Source organism: Octodon degus, unplaced genomic scaffold (genome assembly GCF_000260255.1).
Source record: "Octodon degus isolate 3935 unplaced genomic scaffold, OctDeg1.0 scaffold00018, whole genome shotgun sequence".
In the NCBI taxonomy this organism is placed as follows: Eukaryota; Metazoa; Chordata; class Mammalia; order Rodentia; family Octodontidae; genus Octodon; species Octodon degus.
This window is the reverse complement of record NW_004524594.1, coordinates 15,056,578-15,080,499: the sequence shown is the minus strand read 5'-3', so window position 1 is coordinate 15,080,499 and position 23,922 is coordinate 15,056,578. Positions and strand designations below refer to the sequence as shown.

Below are 23,922 nucleotides of genomic sequence, written 5' to 3'. Positions count from 1 at the left end.
TATGTGTGCCTATGTTTATAGCAGCACAATTTGTGATAGCCAAATCTTGGAAACAACCAAGATGCCCATCACCTGAGGAATGGTTGAAAAAGATGTATTTTTACACAATGGAGTATTACTCACTTACTGACTAAGACTGATCATCATGTCAGAGGAGCCTCATGCTGATTCACAACCACTGGGGGGGGAACTCAGCACACAGTAGGAGCTCCTGATGGCACTCTGAAATATCACGGTGTGGGTCAGTGTCTGTAGGCCTGGATGCCTGGCACGAAGAGGTACACAAAAAGTGTCTCCAAAACTTTAAAGGAACAAGTAACACAAGTTGGCTGTTTTACAATGTGATTTCTAGTTAAAGAAAGTGTGTGTGTGTGTGTGTGTGTGTGTGTGTGTGTGTGTGTGTGTGTTATGTGTGATTGACAGGGTGAAGTCCCCATGGTGGGTGACTTAATCTTCAGCAGGCAAGGTCTACGCCATGAAGAAAATAGTCAAAAAGAACCATGGCTTGTACATGTCTGAAGAGGCCCTTGTGCTTCAAACACTCAGCATCCAGCGTGGCGTGTGTTGAAAGGAGGGCATGCTACACAAACACTGTGGCCCTGTTTCCATGGTCACTGTGTGTTAATGAATCTGAGAAGGGCCTTCGGGCTGTGCTTACTAAACTTGTCTGCAGAGCCAGCTGAGCCAGGCAAAATCCCTTCAGCGTGGGTGGCTTTGGTTTTCTTCTTTTCCTGTATCATTTCTTCTTTGCCAGTAAAACTAAACCCAAAAGCTAGAGGCATGAACTGTGCAAAATAACCTTGAGAGGTGGCTGTTCTAGTTGAAACTTACCATCTTCCCTGTTGCTATGGTTACTTCAGCAGGTCGCCCAGTGAGAATGGCTCTGTCATCAGCAACGAATCAGGGAAGCCCAGCTCAGGGAGGCGCTCACCCCAGAACGTAATGGCACAGCAGAAAGTGACAAAGGAGGAGGCAAGGAAGAGAAACGGTGAGAAGCCTGCCTGCCAAGCACCACCCTAGCCCCTTACACGGGTGCTTGCACACACGAGCACCCACTTACACGCCCGGGGTGATCTAACCCCCTCCCTGCGTTCTATTCTGTCCACAAGAGCCAGAGCCTCCTAGATGACTGCTTTAACCCTTTCTCTGGGTTGTTGTGTTGTACCTCCTCTGCTCCTGCTCTTAAGGAACTGCTTAGTCTCTTAGAAAAACCCTTGTAAAACAAAGTGATGTTTGCTTTGCGATGTGCCTCATCCTGGAATGGATGGATGTGATTTCTGGCACCAGGTCTGCTCAGGCAGCTGCTCTCTGAAATGCTGGTCATTTTGAAGATTTCTTTCCATTTCCTGCCCATATATCTGATGAGTGTCAGGAGTTCGGTCTGCCCTAGTGAATGTAGACACTGCCGATGTAACTGCCCCCCCCCAAAAAAAAAACCAGTAGACTGATTTGCCAATAAAAACTCAGCCTTGTGCTTCATTCTCCTGGGAGACTTAACTGTTTCATCTTGGTCATACACGGATCATTTTCCTCTCTCGGATGTGTTAGTGTCTGAGGTTTATATCTGTGTCTTTTTGAGCTCCCTTGTTGTGTAGGGCACCAGCTATGCATCGCGTCTGTGGAGCATCATGGGACTGCCTTGCGGTCCTCCTGGGCCACCTTGGTTCTGACCCTCATCCCTTCATGGTCTTTCTGCATGTGAGGCTGGCTTGCTGGAGCCCAGAATGCAAGGACCCAGCACTTTTGAATGCATATCAGAGAAAATTCCTTCTGAATTCCAGAGAGTTGTGGCTGGGGCCCTGCAGAGATGCCGGGTGAACCTACAGATGTGCCAGAGCCCCACATCCTGGTGCGCTGCTTAGCTGGGCTTCCCTTTCAAAGAAGGGGTTTGAAGAAGTGCAATGCAGGGCTCTCTCTTGAAGCTAGTGCCAAAGAACTCTTTTGTTTTCAGATTTCACTTACCTGTTTTTTTTTCCTGTCTAAAAGAGATACAAAATGTAGAAAGAAAGAAAGAAAGATGGATAGATAGATAGATTTGCATTCTTCAGAGAAAACACAGTCCCTGTCCCCATTTCCCGCTATTACATAAAACACTTGTTAAATTCTCATGCGTATTTGATTCTTAAATTTTTTGTCCCTAGAACTCTGTGTGCTCCCAAAGATGGAAGCTGCTTTCTGCATCAGAATTAGGCTGTGACCTCTGGGATTTTTCTGGAATAACTCCCCTCTGGGACCACTAGAAATCCTGCTATCAGTTCTCTGCCAGGGAGGCACATAAGGAATTTTCCAGAAGGAAGTTCTGAGCTCAGAAAGAGGGACTTGTGCTTGGCAACTTTCTTTTTCTTCCCATGGCAAGATGCTAAGAGACAGGGCAGAGAGAGCACTGTGACAGCACAGACAATAGACACTGGAGCCATACAGAAGATTTTTAAAAAACTGAACACAGCCATCCCCCCATGTCCAAGGGTTTTGCAGTGTTATAGTCTACCAATAGTGGATTGAAAGTAGTGGGAAAATATTGTGGCTGTCCTGACATAGACAGGCTTCTTCTTTTTTTTTTTTTTTTGCTTATCATCATTTCCAAAGCAATAATAATTCTTTATGTGCAATTACTACTGTTTTAAGTGTTACACGTCACCTGGAAGTGATTTAGAATGCTGAGAGGATGTGTGCAGATTCCTTGTGAATTCTATGCCATTTAGATAAGGAACTTGAACAGCACCTGCAGCCAATTCCCTGTGGATTCTGAGGTACTGCTATGCCACAGGGGCCATGGCCAGCTCACCAAGATGGTGCCCCTCCACCTTCTCATCCTGCCTCCTCCACACTGCCTCTGTCCTTCCCCCCCTTCTTTAGTTCCTTTATACGCTTTCTGGAAGTTTAGGAAGTCAGAAGCCACTCTGTCCTCTAGGTACCTCCTCACTGTCCCACCCCAGACTTTGACGGACTCTGAATAACTCACTGTGTGTTTCTCTGGCCTTTTTACTATGTGTGAGGCAGCACGTACCTACCTTTGTGTCTTATCAGCTTGCTTTGTTTTCTTTTCATAAAATGAAATGTACTTATTGTTGGATGTGCTTTTTCTTGCGTAAAAAGGTGTAAAGTACAGACTCCTCTGTCAGTCAGTAGCCATTCGCATGTGATCCTTTCCCTCCTCTGCGTTTGATCTGTAGAGTATGTGGTTTCTGATCCCCTCTCTCCCCACTGAGCTCCTAAAACTGCCCTGCTGTAAGGGTCTCTACTGACTACAGTTGTTGCTCCTGTTTGTCTACCCTCTCCCAACCTAATTTTTTTAAAGTCACATTGATTATAAATATTGGGTTCAGAAACAATGACAGACAGTGCATGAATAAAATGTAATTACTGTTTCAGGCTGAGGCTTTTATTTGTTTTTATTAAGAAGCCATCTTTCCCAGGCTTAAAGTACCTCCCTGATTGAGTCTGATTTGGGCCAAAAGTAAACCCAGTGAATCCCCAAGGTTGTCACTTCTGTTTTACCACAGGTTTCTGTTCAGTGAGGCTTAGGTTTGGAATTTCCAGCTAGAATGATAGGACCAGCTCGTTTTGTGTAAAACCTGACAGATATGGAACCACATTATCATTCCAAAATAAACCTCTATGAGAATCACATTTTTCCTTTTCACTCAGAAGATTCCCCCTCCCTTTGAATACTAGGTAAGAGTTAACAATAAAATCAACAATTTATTTGATGGAATTGGAAGGTGGAACCAAAGGGAGGAAAGGAAGGAGAGAGGGAGGGAAAGAGGAGGAAGATAGGGAATAATGTTGCATGGGTTTGTGGGCAAATCAGAATGCTGTATTTCGATCCCTTTGCTGGCCTGCAAAAACTATTAAGCACATTATTGGATGCAACTTTTGAGAATAGATGATTCTTCTGGTGCCAAATATTCACTTTGTCTTACAGTTTAATGTCTAACCTAGTCTAGGGTAGCTAAAGTTTGTTAATAATGTTAATGTACTAGGCTACGATTCTAACGCTGTTCCTGTTTTCTGCTAGGTTTGTTGCACCTGTAGCTCCTAATATTCATCTTTTGTAAAAACAGAAACATTAAAGGAAAAGACCCTGCCCTGCTAACAATGTGGCTGGTATGGTCCTTGTAGCTTAGTGCACTCACTAGCTACCAGAACTGCAGGGCCGTTTGAGGGTCTACTTCATGGAAATGTTCAAAAGGAAGATGGAAACTTAGATACGACAGCTGGGATTTTGAAAACCAAAGCACTCAGATGTTTTTCTCAACCAAATACAGACATTTGAACTTCTGAGTCACCTTTGAAAATGTGTTTTTCCAGTAAAGTTAAAAGTAAATTCAAGATTCGAATATATAGATACAGAGATATACATATTCTTATTACTATTTCAATCATTTAAGAGCAAACAACATCCCTAAACCCTTTAAGTGTCTCTCGAGAGATTTCACTGTCAGGACTCAGAATCTAACCAGACTTTATCTCTGGATAGTCATGGGAAGATGAGGCAAGAGAGGAACAAGAATTAGGGTTTCGAGGGTGAATTGTCACTTCCTCAGCAGGGTCTTGAGGAGCAGCCTAGGCTGAAGGCATGAAGGAAGATCCTTCAGTGCTACAAGCTCAGGAACACAGTTCCAGCTTTAATTTGTTCTTTGCTCTCCCAGTGAGGTGGAGACTTGCTTTTCTTTTCTTTCTTTCTTTGTTTTTTTTTTTTTTTTTTTTGGGGGAGGTCTACAGGGTGCTCAGAATCTCACTACTAGATCAGACTCGTAGCGATCCGCCTGTTTACAGCCTCCCAAGAGCTGGGATTACAGGCATGCACCAATGCACCCAGTCTCAATTGCTGTTTCAGCACACCCTGGAGGCGGGTGGTGGGATGGCACAGCAGGCCTGGGGATTAAACCCCCGGTCCCTCTGCCTGCCTGCGGGCTCTTTAATCTGCTGAGCTATTTGGCCAGCCCAGAGACTTGCTTTTCTTGTTTTACTGAGCATTGGGTACATTCATGGGGTACAGTGTCATTTTGAATACTGGGATCCATGTGGACTGATCAAATCATGGTAGTGAGCATATCAAATAACACCAGAAGGTAGTGATGCTTAGTTATAGGTTTACTTGTCTTTGAACTTTAACCAACACTTTGGAAAGAAAGAGCATGAGTTCTTGCACAGGATTCTCTACCTCCAGTGAAGGGCTCCTCCCAATGCCAATTCAAACATGAAAAGAAATCTCTTCTTCCAGCGTAATATTCTGAAGTGAACACCAATGATGAAAATAAGCCACAAGATACAAGAAGTATGTGGCTCGATGTGACAGTATACTAAATACTTCTTCAGTTTAACTGCGGCTCTTGCCTTTAACACCCCCTGCTTTTTCCTTCAGGGAATAATTATGCATTAAAACCCCTCATGAATCTATGTTCATTAAAATATACTCACAGTATTTTAATGTGCTCATGTTTAATGCAATGTCTTTAACATAATTTTCAATAAAGTGTTTTAGGGCAGAAGATAAATAAATATTTAGAAATCGATCTCTTTAAAAAAACAGCAACGATCAACCTAGGAGAATTGTTGTGTTAATCAGAATATGTCTTTTTTTAAAAAAAGTTTGCCCTGTTTTCGTTAAGCTGTCCACCTAACCCTGTCTGCAGGATCAGGAGTAAGAGCACCCAGAAGCAATAAGCTGTGGTGTCTCTACCCCTCAGCAGTGCGGCGAGAGCGGGACTTTACCTTCTACCTGGTAACTGGTCTGCCAGTACCAGCAAGATCTTTTCTTCCAAGTCTGGAGAGGCAGGACATTTTTCCTTCACTTACTCATGGGCTCATCAAGTCTTTACTGAAGGCCGGCGGCCTGTGAGACACCATGCACTGGGCAATCGGCATCAGCCTTTGAAAAAATGGTCAAGTGGAGCTGATCGTCTACTGGCAGGGATGGTCAGACTTTAAGTCAGTACAGTAAATCAGTAGAAGTAAGAGTCAGGAAGAAAATGCAGCAAGATGATGACAGGATCGCAGTAAATTGGTGGTTAGGAAAAATGATCTTCAAGGAGCAACTAGTCGTGTAAAGATCTACAGAAAGACAGGCAGGCCAAATAGCTCAGTGGGCTAAAGCGCCTGCTTAGGCAGAGTGCAGCGGCCTGGGTTTGATCCCTGGCATGCCGTGCCAGCCCTGCCCCTGGGGCGCACTGAGATGGTGATTGAGACTGGGCGTGATGGTGCACACTTGTAATCCCAGCACTTGGGAGGCCGAAAATAGGAGGATCACTGCAAGTCTGATCTGTGTAGTGAGACCCTGTAGACCCTGTCCTAAATACATAAAAAATAAATAAAAGATCTACAGAAAGCATTCCGAGGGCCAGCAAGCACAGGGACCATGGTCAAATCCCCAGCATCACATGCTGTGCCAGCCCCACCCCTGGGGCGCTGAGCCAACCACTGAGTTCCATTGTGATGGTGCACACCTGTAATCCCAGCGCTGGGGAGGCTGAAAACAGGAGGATCACTATGAGTCTGGCCTGCATAGTGAAACTCTGTCCCAAATATAATAATAATAATAATAACAATAATAACAATAATAATAATAATAACAATAACAATAAAGTTATATAGATAGTGGCCCCTCACTTATCATGGCGGTTACATTTCAAACACCCCCATGATAAGTGAAAATCAGCGAAGTCGCAACATTATTTTAGTATTTATATATATTTTAAGGATTTATAAGCCCCACACTCTTATAAACCTTTCCTACTCTTTAAAAAACACTTCTAATGTTCTTAGCTATTTTCTAAACTCACAAACCTACATCATTTTAATATATATACTGTATGGTGCTGTAAAATCCCACAATAGCGAAAAATCTGTGATAAAAAATTTAGACTAATATTTTTCGAAAACCTGCAAAACAGTGAATCTGCAAAAGTGCAACTGCAAAATATGGAAGCTAGGGAGGGGTGTGTGTGTGTGTGTGTGTGTGTGTGTGTGTGTAAATAGAGATTTCTCTCTGCTGTTGGCTGCTTTGTGGCCTGCTATTTGCAAATTAGGCCCCAGAACTTTAAAAAAAAAATCTAATTATAACCCCATTATTAGACTCTGAGGTGTCCTAACCACACTGTAAAATAATAATATACTTGAATAATTTGACGGATCTGTGATTATGATGACAAAAATACCATAAACTATATGTTTTTCAATAATTTAAATAACATCCCAATCTCTTGAGCAGATAGGAGGAAAGATGAATGTGCTTCTGTTACATTCATATTTTATATAATACCTATTTTGCTTCTCAATTGTCTACTGGGTTAGTTATTTGAACAGGCTTAATTTATCTCTTGCCAAGCCCTGCTCAAGGCGCTGTGTTTCCTAGTTATGTCACAGGTCTATGGTTTAAGAACAAATACATCAGCAAAATGCCAGTGGCTCTGGAACTTCTTTGTGCTCAGTTATGGAAGCGCAAAGCCGACTGGTGCCTTTTAGCTGTTGCAGCAGAGTGATCTGTTCGATAGAAGAATTAATTTAATAAAGCGTGGGTAGAAACCAGTCTATTTAATTAGGGGACTCATCTGTAGCTTCACATTAGTTTCTCTGGTAAATTATTTCATAGCTTTCTTTTGTTTTAACAAATGAAAGCAACCAAAGCTCAAATCATGGGAGAAGCTGCCTTCCAAAAGACAAAGAAAGGAAAAGAGAACACATTTAACGTAGCGCAGAACTCGACGGCTTTTGCGGCAAGGACTGCACTGAAGGCCACTGCGCTGGTGGTGTTCAGATTTTAAGAATAGTTACAGGGTTTGACCACATTGACTGTTCTCATTTCTAAAAACATAGAAGACAAATTTACTTTTTTTTTTTTTAATGCTATTGGTCACAGATTGGAGATGGGTTTTGCTACTTAAATTCACATCTTTAAAGCTCTTTCTTATCCACTGAGCACACAGTAGCAGGGTAAATCGTACAGGTCTTTTTTTTAAAGGGATAAATTCGTTTTGGGATTTTATTTTATTAATTTTATTGAGAAACAAATGGCAATAAGACAGTTTCAAAACAGGTCAGTAGGACAGTTACAGTAATTAATACATTGCATATTGTTGTCTTCGTAGTGGTTATTCATTGTAGTAATAGTGTTTGGACAGAATATCATGTCTGCATCTTGTACTGTGAATAACTGTACAGGTCTTAATTTTAAAAAGAAAAGTCTGAGCAGCAGGGGGCGCTTGCCCAGGACCAGGTGCTGTGGTCTCGGAGGTGATTTTGAGGAAAGGGACGCCCTGCAGGGCCAGCGAGCCTTCGGTCCATTCTCCCTTGCATCACAGAACCGGTGGGTTTGTGTTGTGCTCTAGTGCCCGGCGGCAGCGACGAAGAGGAGGGCGCCGTTCTGTTCGACAGCTCTGGCAAAGTAGCAGCCGACCCCTTCGACACGTCGTCTGGGTCCGTGCAGCTCATCGCGATCAAGCCCACAGCCCTGCCAGTGGTGCCGCCCACCTCGGACAGGAGTCAGGACTCCTCGGCGGTGCTCAACGGCGAGGTGAGCCACAGCTGGACCCGGCGCGGCGAGTCCAGGCAGGCCTGGGGGGACTCGGCCATCCTGGGGCCTGCAGCTCTAGGCCACCTTAAAAGCACTGTAGCTGTGCGAAGAACCAAGAGATGCTCTATGGCCCCCAATATGCACACGCACCCACGCAAGCACACGCACACGCGCACACATGCATGCACACACCAATCTACTTTTCTTCTGCACGCTTCACATCCACTAGAGATGTTGTTGGTGAAGTTATGGGAGGGCGTGGATTAACCGGAAGGTGGAGAAGTATTGTCACGTAGACAGGGATATGGCCCACTACCAGCTTTGAAAAGACACTTACTCCTTCGGGCTGATTGTTTTCAGAGGGATTTCAATGGATATCATAATGTTAATTAACTTTCCTGAGTGAAAAAGAGAAGCCTGTAACCTATGTCAGAGAGTGATAATTTTACCAAAGAAAACCAGAACTAATAGATAATATATGATGATAGGGATAACAGATAGGTGCTTGACAGATAATAGATGATTGACAGATAATAGGTGATTTATAGATAATAGGTCATTGATTAAGAGATGCGAGAGAGTGGAGGCTGAGAAGTCAGGTAGAAATTATCTTCTGTCTTCCATTTCTGTAGCAGAATATCCAGGGGGCTAAAAATGTTTATGAATTTTTAAGAATATGCTTGTAGAAACTGCTTGTAAAAATTCACATTACATGTATGTGTGTACACACACACACACACACACACACACACACACTGACTCAAACACATGCTCCTGCTTTTCTCTGGTGATAGATGAGACATCAGGTTTGGCTAACCATCACATTCATATATACCCCACCATTATTACCTACAACAGGTGGGGAATTTCCTAAGTTTTAAACTCCTCTTCCTATCACATCCAAAGGGACACACCCGAGCGCTGCTCCCCTGGGTGTGGAGGTAGCATGTGAAATGCCTCACCATCCGGGATATTTATAAAAATGCTAATGTGCCTGGTTCAGAAACTTCTGCTTCCACTTCCTCCATTTTAAACAAAACCTTTAAAGTCTGAGGGGGTCACATGGCTTGCCCAAAGCCACACTGAAGGTCATGGTGGCAGCCAAAACGTTCAGGTACCCTGGTTCCCTGTCCAGTGCTCCTTCCTTGTCTTCAACAGCATTGTGCTTAAAAAGCAGCCTCAAGCTGGGCTTCAGGGGTTCAAATCCCCCCTCCTGCACTTCCTCTCTGTATGACCTTAGCCAGGTTAGTTAACTCCTGCATGTATGGCAGCTCCCCTATAAAATGGAACTGCTCTGAGGCCCAGATCAGTTGGTGTATGTAAGGGGGTGAAACTATCTAATATACAAAAGCACTTTCTTGTTACTATCAGTTACTCCACAAGAAGGATTGATTCATATGCGGTATGATCAAAATATACAATGAATACTTAAATTCAAAAGATTGATTACAGTAAAGGATACATTGCCATTAATTCCTCTCAGCATACTCCCCTCACTTCACATATACTTACATCATCATTCTTACCGTTGTCAGAAGCAGTTCTGGAACTCCACTTTCATGTCTTTAGTTGCTCTTTCATGGCTGCCTTGAGGTCCTGAATCAATTCAAAATGCTTACATTTCATGGTCATTTTGACTCTGGGGACTAACCAGAAGTCACACAGTTGACTACATCTGGTCCATAAGGTGACACGGCATAATGTTTTCATGAGCTCGCCTTTCTGCTGAATGGCACCCGGCAGCAGCATGCCACATATTTTTTATTGCACCTCATAAAGACACTCACAAAAGAAGGCTTCCAGAATTCCTTCAAAAAGTGCCAAGAACAATGGGTTAAGTGTGTTTGAAATGAAAAGAGTATTCTTAGGGAGGTTAGTGACAAAGTGTCTCTTACTACAACAAATTTTCACTAAACACATCGTATTTTTTGATCATCCCTTGTGCCTACCTTATCCCCCATCATTCTATTGTTTGCCTGGATGTCTTCCTAAAACCAGTCACAGCCACTGAGCCTTTTCCTTGGGTGTAGTTCCACTACCAGACAAGTGAGCCTGCCGTGTTAAACCCAAGAAGGCTGGTCTTGATGAGGACCCAGTCAAGGCTACCGTGGCTGGATGGCTCTGTCACAGCTTAATGATAAGAGTGTCAATCATGACAGACTCCAAAGCTGGGGCAGATCTGACTTCCCACCCCCTTTTCTTCCCAAGCTCACCACCCTGTCACAGGAGAACAGACAAGTATTTTTCCCTGTCCAGAAATGAGTCCTGGCTACATTTGGACAGCGAGAGGAATGGACTTTGCTGCCATTTGGACTGGAAGGGAGCCCTAAACTGCTCTCTGTAATCTGTGGCCCAGTGGAGCTACATACAGATTGCTCTATAATTTTCTTTCTTCTTTTCTTACAAGTGGCTGGCCTAAATGAAAAAAGCATGACCCCTAAGCCATGAATTTTCCTTTTATGAATTATAGAACATTATCATTTAAAGGTTATTTTAAAGAAAACATAATCACAGCATAGAAAGTTCAGAAATGGGTGATGGTGACATCCTCATCATTTGTTATTCCGAAGCATGGCCATCTGCTTACATCTTTCACAGGTCAGTGGGCTGTTAGCCATGTTCCCTTCTGAAAGACTAGACTGCTGGCTTTTCCTCATACAGCAGGATTTGGTTGGCATTCATAGTCAGGCAGAGCTTTAAAATAATATCTGTCTTCAAAGAGACATGGACTTACAGAAATGTGTTTTCCCATGCAGGCTGTTCATGTGGCAAGACCTTGGGAACAGAATGTTTGTTCTGCCTTCCCACCCATTCATTCTAGCTCACCCACTATGGGGCTGTCTCATCCATCTGGGCCACTGCTAATGGCCAGGGGGAGCGCTAGGGTCCCAAGGGCTGGCACTAGCTTCAGGGTGCCAACAATTAGCTGGGCTGCCAGGCAAGAGCCCTCTATGCCATGGACCCAGAGAAGTGTAGGCAGAATTAAGGCAAAGGTCAGAAAGCAAAGAGTCCAGAATCAGACCCAGCTGAGAGTGGCATCAGGAAGACTCGGGCAAAGGGAGTCTTGACAGAAGGACTCGGGTGACTCAGTGGCCACATGGGTGGGTCTGGCTGGCTCCAAGAACCAGAGTTGACTTCTAGGGTGGCTCTTCCAGGAGTTGTGGCTTTCTAGTGAAAAATCTCCCACTTGTCACCATGCTTGTGGCCTGACATGACCTCTTTCCTCAGGTGAACAAAGCCCTAAAGCAGAAGTCAGACATCGAGCACTATCGGAACAAGCTGCGCCTCAAAGCCAAGAGGAAAGGCTATTACGACTTCCCTCCGGTGGAGACAAACAAGGGCCTGACTGAAAGAAAAAAGATGTATGAAAAGGCCCCAAAGGAAATGGAGCATGTTTTGGACCCAGACCCAGAACTGTGTGCTCCGTATGCTGAGCCTAAAAACAGGTGATGACTCCATGGGATTCTTTCTTTTCTCAAATAAATTTATAATTTTATGAGTATGTTTGTGATACATAATGAGTACATTCATCATGAGGCATTGATATGTACCCATATCCCATCTTAATCCTTTCTGCTTCCCCTTCCTCCTTTCTCCCCCTTCTCCAAATCCCTTTCCCATCTCCACAAAGTCTGTCTCCCCATTTCCTATCACCTCTCTTTTATGCTGCTTTTTTACGCTGTTTTACGTTAGATTTCTCATACAAGAGAAAGCATGCCATGTTTAACTTTCTGTGTCTGATTTACTTCACTTAGCACGACAGACTCAAGGGATTCTCTTTAGGTCATTGTAGGTGGGATGAGGGTAGGAATAGCCACCTCAGGCTGCATAGACTTGGCTCCTTCATCTAGAGCTGTAAGATTGGGATCTTTGTGGGCCACGGATCTGGGCCCCACTGGGTCCATGCAGGCAAGTGCTCCATAATGACTCTGGAGGAGACTAAAATTGAAGCTGTTTTAATAATACCAGAGCAAATAACCATGATTGCCCTTTAGCTTAATGATATTTTCAAGCCAGTTGCTGTTTCAGAGCTAGGTGGAGATATAATTATCATCTCCCCAGTTATACAACTTTAGATGAAGGGACATTGTATTTTTCAATTATGTTGGCCCTTGCATAAGAAAAGCAATTTTCATACCTCATGTTTTCATTCATCATCCTGAGGTATTTACTGCTACTCGGCACCGTGTGCTGGTTTATCTCATTCATTCGTACGTTTGCTCAGCTGTTCAGTGTTCATTGTCACCTGCTATGCATTAGGCACCAATCAAGATGCTCCATATTGACATGGCAGGGGGTGCCTTTTCTCATTCATTCTTTCCTTCAATTCCTTCAACATTTATGAAGGACAAGACAGTCTGATTACTGTTCCTGTTCAACCGAGGGGAGCAAGACTTTGACCCAAAAGGGCCAGTCACAGGACTGATGGACGCGTGAGGTGTGGCTTGCTGCCGCTGTCTCAAAGGAGACCTTGGTGGAATAAGTGCTTCCCTGGCAAGCACAAGGGCCTAAATTCAATCCCCGGTTCTGCAAGAAAAAAAAAAAGGAGTTCTTGATCTCTCAGGCAGGACTCAGCCAGGTGATTGGAATGGGTGTCTGTCTCAGCCTGTTCTGTGCTATCCAAGAATACCTGAAACTAGTAATTTATAATGAACAGCAATTAATTTTCTCACAGTCTTGGAGGTTAGAAAGGCCAAGATCAAGGAGCCAGCACCCCGCGAGGGCTTCCCTCTTCATCACTTAGTGGAGGCAGAAAGACAGAAGGTTGCAAGAGGAGGCCAAACTTAACCCTGTCACAGAGGGCAGAATCTTGCGGCCTCTTGCACCTTCTAAATGCCCTGCTCCTCCCACTGCCAGAACAACAGCTAAGTTTCCACAGAACTTTTGGAGGGAGGAGCACTCCAACCAGAGCACTGTGGTCCAAACTTTGCTGCCAACTGGGCGGAGTGACCTCACACACTGGGAGTGAGAGATGGGGCAGTTCCTGAGCTGTGGGTATTTATGAGAAGCAAAACTGATTCTGTGACAGGCTTGAGCCAAAGCCACAAAGTCAAGTAGGGAGGTGGGACTAACTCTTATTTATTTTCAATGAAGAAAAGAGGAAATTCTAAACCAGAACTTAACTTACCATGCTTCCGATGAGTCTGGGTTGGTGTGAGAAGCTGTTGACATAAAATCAGCACGTGGCAATGTTCACAATGCATGTGTTGCCATGTTAACAGTGATAGGGAAAAGAGAAGAGAAAAGGGATGGATTTAATAAGGGATGACAACTTGAGATTTTACTTTGTACTTTAGGACTCTGCTTCAGTGGTCTGTAGGGTGGTTGCTGTTTCCCTGGGTTTCCTGCTGATACTCAAGGAAAAAAAAATCAACCATGATGTATAAATAAGAGGAGCGGGGGTGGGGAGATGGCTTAGTGGAATAAGTGCTTCCTTGGCAAGGGCAAGGACCTGAGTTCAATCCCCGGTTCCACAAAAAAAAAAAAAAAAAGAATACCCTCCTACATAAGAGGAGCTTAGCTTAGATGCTACTAGACAAACAAATACAATTTCTGATAGCATTTTCTTAAAAGAAAGGGAACCCAAAATGAACAGTCGCGTTCCATGAGTGCCAGGCCATGTGCTGAACTGAAGCACTTTGACAGTTTGCTGCTGCTGCTGCTGCTGCTGCTGCTGCTGCTGCTGCTGCTGCTAAGTGTATGGTGATTCTCAGTAAATCAAATCAAAAGTGATTTGGTGCAGCACCCACAAAAAGACTGGGGAGATAGCTTGATGGTCTAAGCACCTGCCTGGTAAGAATGAGGACCAGAGTTCGATCTCTGATACCCCATGCCGTGCTGGCCCCAAAACCAGGCAGGGTGGTGGCTCACACCTGTGATCTCAGCACTGGGGAGGTTAAAACAGGAGGATCACTACTAGTGTGAACCTCATAGTGAGACCCTGTATCAAATTTAAAAAAAAAAAAAAGCTACCAAAATAGTTGTACTCCCCAGAACAACAAAAGCATTTTTTAACTTGACCAGTTAGGGAAAAAGATGGGTAGCCACAAACCACAAACTGAATAAGCTGGGAAATAGGACTGGAGAGAGAGAATCAGTGAGAGAGGGGGCAGGGAGAGAGACAATTAGAAAAGAAGAGAGGAGCAGACCCTCCCTAAGCTCAGCGTGGAGGCGATGTGAACTCAGAGGCGTTATTCCTGACATAGACTGCTGTTGCCACCACAAGCTGCCTGCTGGTTGTCTCTTGTCACAGGTGAGAGCTATCTGTTAATTGCTGTTCACAGTACATTCTCCAGAGATGCTGCTGTAGTACACACAGGGAGGAAATCGTTCTTCTGCCCAGAAGGAGCATCAGGAACCAGAATTTTCCCTTCTGACCAAAGTTAAATAAAATGACACAAAGTTCAGATTCTAGAAGTTGGCTCACCATCAAATCTTTTAAAGTCATTTCCATAGCTATTTTCCTAAAATAAAAAAAGGCCCCATTTTATGTTACAGATGCTCAACTGAACCTCAAAGTGCACAGGCACCTGAGCCAGGCACCATGTCAGTTCTCCTTGCACATGTTGAGGCCAGCAGCGTCCTGCTATCTACAAGTCTCTATGCCTCCCACTTGAAGGCTGTTTTTCAGCAGTTACCAACAAGAGGTGTCAGGTTATTAATGGTCTGTGTAGCACCCTTAGTTACTGACATATGGGCATTGACGGATAAATACCCCTGGTGGGGAAACTCTGAGGCATCAGGTACCTGGTTGGAAAAGCCACACTTTTTTAGTTTTTGGATTTGATGCTTTGACATATGGGGTGTTGCTTACTCCAGAGACACTGCCCATCCCAATAAGAACCCAATTTTGTGCTCCTTTTGGTAGCACATACATCAGTGTGACCCAATGCCTATGGTAGTGATGAAAAGGACTTACTGGGAAACGCCCTTTACACATGCAAACCAGAACACATAGCTCAGCCATCTCCTCCTTAGGCTCTCCTGGGGCCTTTGCTCAGGACTGCCATCTACCTGCCAGCAGCACCTGGGGCCAGGCCCCTGACAGCTAAGGACAGTTGTCTTGGTTACTTTTCTTTCATTGCTGGGACAAGATAGCTGATGCCCAAAATTAAGGAAGGAAAGGTTGATTTAGATCACAGTTTGCAAAGGTTTCAGTCCATACTCGGCTGGCTCCAAGGCAGAGCGGCAGCAGTTCATGGAGACAGAAAAGAGCAAAACAATAAGAGCAGAATGAGAGGAGTGGCAGCAGAGGGCAAGCCTCTCTCTCTCTCTCTCCTGTAGATTGCATTCAGGCTGTCCACCCCAGGGCAGGTATAGCACTCACACCCCTAATCCCAACATTGGATCATGAATTAATTACAAACTCTAGAAGTTTGTGAAAGTCACCCCATGACGTCATGAGGCTTTGAGGAGAAAAACTAGACATGAACCGTAACAGCAGTCTTCCCTACCCTACATCTGCTTACCCTGCACCACTTGTTATTTTCATAGAAGCTGCAGTAAGCCATGCTTCCTCTTCATTCGGCCACCTCCTGGCAGACCCAGCTGCTTCCCCATGGGTTCAACTTGTCCCTTTCTCTTGAGTTCCTGAGTATAATAAAACATGTTCTTAACATCATTCAGCTCCTGATCTGTCTGCCTCTCCAGACCTGAATGATAATTAAACCCACATTTTAAAGCAGCTGTCTCCCACACATCTCCAGTGAGTTTGGGCCCCAGATATACAAACCACTCATCTGCTCAAATCTTTCCCCTGTTGATTTCCTTACCATTTCTCAGTTTCTCCCCCACTTCACAGCTGGAGCTTTCTGGAACCACTTTCCAAATTCTCCACATGCACACAAATCACCACAACTAGAGTGTCCAGGGGAACCACCCTAAGGCAGTAACCCATAAAGACAGAGTTGGCATGATAGAAAGTAGGGCTTATTTCTTCTCAGTGGCTCCAGGCTGTCTCTATGGAACCCCAGGGTTCCACAGAGCACAATTTGCAAACTGCAAATTTCTTTAACTAACCTGGGATTAAAAAGCTCTTAAAAATCCAAGTAAAATACTCTGTTATCCACCAAGCAATATTTTTGGAGCTAAAAAATTTATCAAGTTTACATGTTCCAAAATGTATCACTTTTATAAAAATGCAGCAACATACCAAATATAAATGAGTATACCTAATGGAAATCTATTTGATTAAGATAGGCAGTTTATCTGCCTGAGAGACTGATTTGTTTTTAAGCAGATGTTCGCACACCAGGCACACATTGGTGGTCTGGTCAACTGAGATCCGTGTTAAGCAACATGATCTCACATGGCCTTGAAGCCGTGCATCATGGTGGAACTTCGCCTCCCAGGGAAGGTTAGACTGGTGGAAACTCCAGTGTCAGGGCTCTAACCCACACTCCTCATTCTTGAAAGGTTCTTACGCATTTCATTATTGTATTTCTAGCACTTAGACAAGCACCTACTGAAATGTCAGTTGTCAGTCCTCCTGGTTACTCTTCCACCACCCCTTTAGTCAATCTTTTCTAAATGGGCTAATTAGCAATCTCAAGGCAGTTATAAAGTTGGCTTTTTTCAAAATTTGGAATTAGGTCAAGGATGACAATTCTGTGGGGTCTGCTGAAGGCTGAGTTACTTACAAGCTCACTGAGGAATGAGCTTGGATGCCTTCCCTGAAGGAAGCCTTTAATTGCAGATAACTGGAGAGAACAATTTATAAGATCACATTGTGAACACCTAGATTAGTCTGGAGTCATTTGGTGGCAAATGATGGAAATCCAGCACAAACTAGTCAAATAAAAGAGGAATCTATTATTGAGCATTAGTGAAAGGTCAGTCCTGCAGCGCAGCTGGATGAGGGGAGGGTCACACATTGCCTCCCTGGTTGCTTGTGTTCTCTCAACTCTTTGCCAGCCCCATTGGGGGTGCTAAGTTGATGGTGGCAAACTCGCTGGCAGCATCTCCAGGTTTGTGTCCATCTTCTTAGAAATCACAATGCCAAGAAAGTGTCTCCTACTTGCCCTGGAAAAAATCCTGAGACTCAGTCTCATTGGGCCAACTCCTGCTTGGTCCTGACCAATAGTGCACCAGCATGTGATGCTGTGGTTGGCCTAGCCTAAGGCAGTTGCCTACCACCAGAGGAAATGTACTCCCAACAACACCTTGCTGATCTTATCCACAGACGGTTATCATGGATACCATTGACAACAGATGATCTCAAAATAGGTATAAACTCCTCAAGGTAAAGGAGTGACTTTAACACTAGCTGTTTCATTTCCAAAGCTAATGGCAGAAATATTGCTTTGGCTTGGAATTCTAATATCTGTTATAAACCGTGTGCCTGTAATGCTGAGAAAAGTTGATGTGTGCTCTTGAAGAACTGTACATGCCTGCTAGGTCTCCGATATCCCACAGAGTCAGTGGGGATAAGTGGTATAATCTCTTCATCTTTGGCTCATGAATAGCTAGAGTTTTAGAACCAAGACTCACAGTCTTGTATTTAGGGGAGTTCTCTGAAGAGAGGTCATCTGGAAATGGAAATTATTTGAAGACAGATGAGAAGAAACTCGTATTTTTTTTTTATCATGCTCATGAAAGTCACCTGTGCTTCCTATTTATAAAAGTTGCCTTGTGTGGAAGAAGAACATAGCCATCATCCCCTGTATGTTGCTGACTTCCTTCCTCTCTTCAGACAGATTCCTGTAATGAGAAGTGGGAATAAGACAGTCGTGACCAATGTATGGATTTTCTAAAAGTAGCTGTGTATAGTCTCTGAAAGTGTACTTTCCAGACCTAAAATACTCTGTCCATATTGGCATGGGGCTGGCTGCATTGAAGGTTTGGTTTCACCACAGAGAAGCTTAATAGACTGTCTTAACTGATTTTTCTCTCATCCTAGTCATCCTTTCTCATAGTTCCTTATTTCTCTTCATAGCGTGTTCTGAAATTACCATGTTACATCTCCTTCAGCAGGATATAAACTCTGGGAGAGTTGGGATCATGGATGCCTATCTTTTTCCACGGTGACTTGTATATTGTAGGACCTCAGTAAAAGAAGAACGGATGGATGGATGGATGGATGGATGGATGGATGGATGGATGCATGGATGGATGGGCTCTGTGTTATATAGCTTTCCTCTAGTGTGACAAAGTGCCTGAGATAAATCAACTTAAGAAAGAAAGGTTTATTTTGACTCACAGTTTTAGGGGTTTCCAATTATAACTGCTTGGCCCCATCACTGTAGGCCTGAGAGAAGGCTGAGCATCATGGTGGAGAGTACATGGTAGAGCAGAGCTGCTCACTTCGTTATGTCCTGGAAGGTGGAGGGGGGAAAGAGAGAGAGAGAGAGAGAGAGAGAGAGAGAGAGAGAGAGAGAGAGAGAGATAGACAGGCAGACAGGCAGACAGACAGACAGAGACAGAGAGACAGAGGCAAGGATGAGGTCTAGCCTTCAAGGGTAGGCCCCAAGGACTTACTTCTGTCTACCAGACCCTACTGCCTAAGTTTCTACTACTTCCCAATAACCAAGGAAATGACGAACTATGAGGTTAGAACCCCCAGTTGCCTTTCGAAGGCTCTACCTCTGATCACTGCTGTACTAAAAACAAAACTTTCAACACATGACCTTTTGGGGAGATTTTAAATTCAAACTGCAGCAGGCTCTAAACTTCCTCTAGGTTTATGGGTTCTTAGTTCAGACAGGAATCCACTATGGAAACTGTAGAAAGGAAATCTATTAGCAATCACAATATTAGGCAGCCTGCTAGCTGCAGTGTTTATTAATACAGTGTAGAGACCTGCACTTGAAATCAGAAGGATTAAAAGGAATAACAGGTTGCTGAGTCAACAAAGTCAGCAAAGGCAAGTGCATTCCACCAGCCTTCACTATCCAGGAGGTCAAGGGAGAATCCCTGGCCTTGCCTTCAGCAGAATTTTAGATGAGCTTGCATTGTTGGAATAGATGGTAGTTGCCTAGTTTTCATATGAAAGAGCACTAATAATTCAGCCACATGGTTGCAGCATCTGGAGAAAGAGAAAGAAAGAAGAAAGACAGACAGAAAGAAAGAAAGAAAGAAAGAAAGAAAGAAAGAAAGAAAGAAAGAAAGAAAGAAAAGAAAGAAAGAAAACAAAAACAAAAACAAAAAACAAGACAACAACTGCCCCTTAAGACCAGGGAACAAATTCCATAGAGTCTGAGGATTTGTGTGGCAAATGCAAAACTCTTCATTGGTTGACTGTGTTTTGGATCAGTGGAGAATTCCATCTGTCAGGGCATTTGCTGTATCATAACAGTTGTTGAATTTTCTTCAGGCAACAGATGAAGAACTCCGTCTACCGAAGCCGGCAGTCTCTGAACAGCCCCAGTCCAGGAGAAACTGAGATGGACCTTTTGGTCACTCGGGAGCGGCCCCGACGTGGAATCCGGAACAGTGGATATGACGTAAGTCTCTGGAGGGCTGGGGGGAACACAATCTCTGCTTTCTCCTGAAAGCAGGAAGCACAGAGCATCCCATACTGTGTCAGTTTACGACATGTTTTTGGAAATTGCAAATGCACTAAAATGCTATTTTTTAGTACCTCTTCTGCAAAATAATATTTGTCAGAGTAACACACTGTGCTGAAAGGATCATGATTTCTAAATTGCACTGTTTTGCAAATATCTGTGACCTAAAACCAACAGAGGTTCTAAATGTCTAAATTTCTTTCCTTCTGTCTTTAGAAACTCAATAAGAACCATGGAAATGGGTTAGAATTCATTGGAGCACAGGCTTCTTTTAATTTATAGCCGCAATAAAAATTTGGCCTTGTTCCTGATTTCATAACACCTCAATATGTCATGGAAACTATGAGATGTCCAACAGAGCGAGTTGATGATTTTGTATGACAAAGCACCTCGCGTGTGTTTAGTGATGTGTCCAAGCCGCAAAAACCCTCCTGGCCCTTCAGGCTCCCCCAGATGAGCAGTTGCACCCCCGTGCCTCCTACTAAGCGTAGACATCCTGACCTTGGGGCTGCATCCATGACCTCATGAGGATTATTCTGGGCTGAGATATTCAGTAGTGCTGCTCCTTGCCCCACGATTCCAGTTGGTCTTGATATCCTCTGAGGTTCTGTGAAAAGTATTTCTTTTCATTTCCTAAGAGGTTTCTTTACTGACTAATTAGATTTTTTTCTGTAACAAGAATTCTAATGCAAATATGTCTGGAGAAACTTTTGTTATAATATGAGAAGTTGTAAATGGGAAATGAGAGTGGATTTCTTAAATACAGCTTGCTTGACAAAAGGATTATTTTCCCTTTGGGGATTGGCCACTATTGCCACAAAAGCCAAAAATGAGATTCTTTAAGATTTCAGTTGAAAAACAAGGATGTTCTACGTAATTTCAATCTCTGCTGACTTCCTAACATTTAAACTTGATGTTTGTGTTGGTGGTGACACCCTTTATTGTTTGTTTCTTCTCTTTTTCATAAAAATTTGATAGGTTAATAGTATAAAATTCCAAAATACTTAAAGCATATATTTTCTTCCAATAGGTTAAATAGTCCTGGAAGATAATTTTCTCCTCACAAGAAATATTTCTTCTACCAAAGTTATTCATTGATTTTATCATCAATAAGTGATTAAAAATCAACATTAGCTTTAAGTTTCTGGTGAACCCTCCTACCAAGAGCAAACATTCTTCCTAGATGCTTGCTTAGTTAGGGGTATTTTTTTTTCACTCAAGTAGCTGAAATATGACAGAATTTTTGCTTACTCTCAAGAATGATATCAATAAATGTTACAATTCAGGGCTTTAATATCCTCCAAAAGTCTTATGTGTTCAGAGGTGGGGGTTTTAGAAGGTAATTGGATTGTAGGGGTGTATGGGCATATCAGTGGACTATAGGGCCCAGAGCTGAATGTGCAGGAGGAGATGGATCCTGATTAGAGGGGGATCACTGGGGGCGTGGCTTGCAAGGGCATTGGCTCCCTCCTCTGTCTTCTCTTTGCTTTATGCTTCCTGGCCACTGTGACACAAGCAAGTTTTCCTCCGCCAGACCCTTCCCCCATGAGTTTCTTGCCTTGGATGCAGCTAACTGTGAAGCCTCTAAAAGCCACGAGTCAAATCAACCTTTTCTCCTTTAATTTGTGAGTGTCAGGTATGGTGTCCAGTGGCAAGGAAGTGACTAAGACACTAGGTTTCTTGTGGAAGTCCAGGCACAGACGCTTTTACAGTTGTGGGGAGATAGGAGAGAAACTCCTATAATAAGCTTAAAAGGAGAGTAGGCGTGGTGGCACGCCTGTAATCCCAGCTTTTGGGAGGCTGTACACAAGTAGATCACTAAGAGTCCGATCTAATAGTGAGTCCCTGAACACCCTGTAGGCCCTTCCCTAAAATACAAAATAAATAAATAAAATAAATTTTAAAAAAAAATCATAAAAAGAGAGCTCTGCACATCCTTTTAATCATGTACTGTGACTTTCAGTATTCACCTAGTGCCTTTGGAATGTTGTGTTAGGAAAATGGCTAAAGCAATGAGAGAATTTTACAAAAGATTCTTATTCAATTGCTCATTCTTTGCAAACATTTACAATTATTCCAAGTACAATTCAGGAGGCTCTCTTCATTCTAATAGAATTTTCAAAACCATATTTATCTGAGAAGCATATATGCTCTTTTATTTTATTTTATTTTATTTTATTTTGGTACCAGGGATTGAACTCAGGACCTTGTGCTTGCCAGGCAGGTACTTATACCACTGAGCTCTCTCCCTGGCCCCATATATGTGCTCTAAAAACCATAAATATAAATTTTCTTAAGAGAAAATGATCATCCAATAGGCAGTTTCAGCACTTGAAACAATTCACTGCAAGAACGACATTGGTGCTGGGCTGGGAGTCGAGGCTCAGTGGTAGGACACTTGTCTAGCGTATTTGAGGCCCTGGGTTCAACCCCCAGCACCACCACCAGCAGCAGAAACAAATAGATGAAAGATCACAGTTAAGGGAGCAGTAAGAGATAGAGGAATAAAAGGATCAGAGTCAGCCAGGATGTGTTACATGCACACACCAATTCCACAAAACAGACATCACTACCATATACTGCAAACATAAGAAAAAGGTGACCAGCTGGGCACTGTGGCTTGTATCTGCAGCCCTGACTACATAGGATGTTGAGGCAGGAGAGTCGTGAGGTGGAGGCCAGTCTTGAACAACACAGGCAACATGGCGAGACCTTTTCTCAAAAAGAAATATGCCACTGCTTACGTGCATCGCTCTTGCGCTTTTTCTACCGGTCACATGAAAAGTGCTTAACATCGTTCTACTAACTGTACAGTAGGGACCAAGCCAGTTCTACTCTTTATGTGTAGAACCTGATTGAATTTCCCTGGATTCCAGTTGGAGAGAGGCTGACATTATGCCCACTGTATGGAAGAGGAGACTGAGGTTCAGACTTGTTCCATTACTTGTTTGCCCTGCTCCAGAGCTCATCCTGCTAACCACATGCAGTGTGGGTGTTATGGACATCCATGCCACTGTGTGGCTACCCTCACGCAGTGTAGTATAATCCTATATTGCTGAACCTCTGGAAGAAGCCAGATGTTAGGTCTCAGAAGGATTCCTATGTGAATAACTTATCCAAGCAAAAAAAGGACCAGCAAATAAAGAACAAAATGCCAAGGTACTCTTGGTAAGAGAATCCATCAGCCCAGCAGGAAATGTTCATTCCACTGAAAATACTTCACCAAATTGAAAATTTATCAAAAGTTGATTTTGGAGTCCCAAAAGAAAAGATTGTATTTAACAATACTAAACATGCAAATAAGTAAACAAACTCGTACTGCCTAGGCAGTTCTTAGCCCCCACAGGGATGGCACCCGAGATCATTTCAAGTGTTTCTCTATAGCAAGAGGTGCTCCGGCCCGCAGGCTCTTGGCTCTAAGGGATTTGGAGCAACAATTCAGTCACCCTCTCAGCCAGTCCACCCCTGCTGGTAACTAGGGATTGGTTAGTAGTAATTTTCCACAAGTACCCCTGTTTAAAGAATGCATTATGTCTTAAAGATGTCCCAAATAGATCCCTTCTAAGATTCCAGATTATACCATTACACTAACTTTTGCGCTAAAATTACTTTGCAATTTTACACACATGTGTAAATGCTGTGTTGTTTCTCTAGTGTGAAAAACCAAAAGTGTAAATAAAGACAAAAATGTAGACTAGAAATTGAGAAGTAGAAAGGAAATGTCCAAATGGGAAGGAGAACTATGGAGGGTAGAGGAGAAAGGGAAGGAAGGGAGAAGAAAACAATGAGAAAAGAAGGAACAAATGGAAACAATGCTTTTGTAAATAAGGGGGTTGAAGGGAGGGGAGCGGAATGGGGGGAAAATATCAAGCTTTATCATGTACAGATACAAGCTCTCTATGA

General features: G+C 43.4%; 1 protein-coding gene across 1 annotated transcript in view; it reads left to right on the top strand.

The window, feature by feature from the left end:
- Positions 1–23,922, top strand: part of Kiaa1549l (KIAA1549 like) — a 128,349-nt gene that overhangs the window by 50,475 nt on the left and 53,952 nt on the right. The window contains exons 12-15 of the mRNA XM_023710738.1: positions 861–988; positions 8,331–8,515; positions 11,744–11,961; positions 19,827–19,956. Of these exons, the coding sequence (XP_023566506.1) occupies positions 861–988; positions 8,331–8,515; positions 11,744–11,961; positions 19,827–19,956 (661 nt within the window). The remainder of the gene's footprint in view (positions 1–860; positions 989–8,330; positions 8,516–11,743; positions 11,962–19,826; positions 19,957–23,922) is intronic.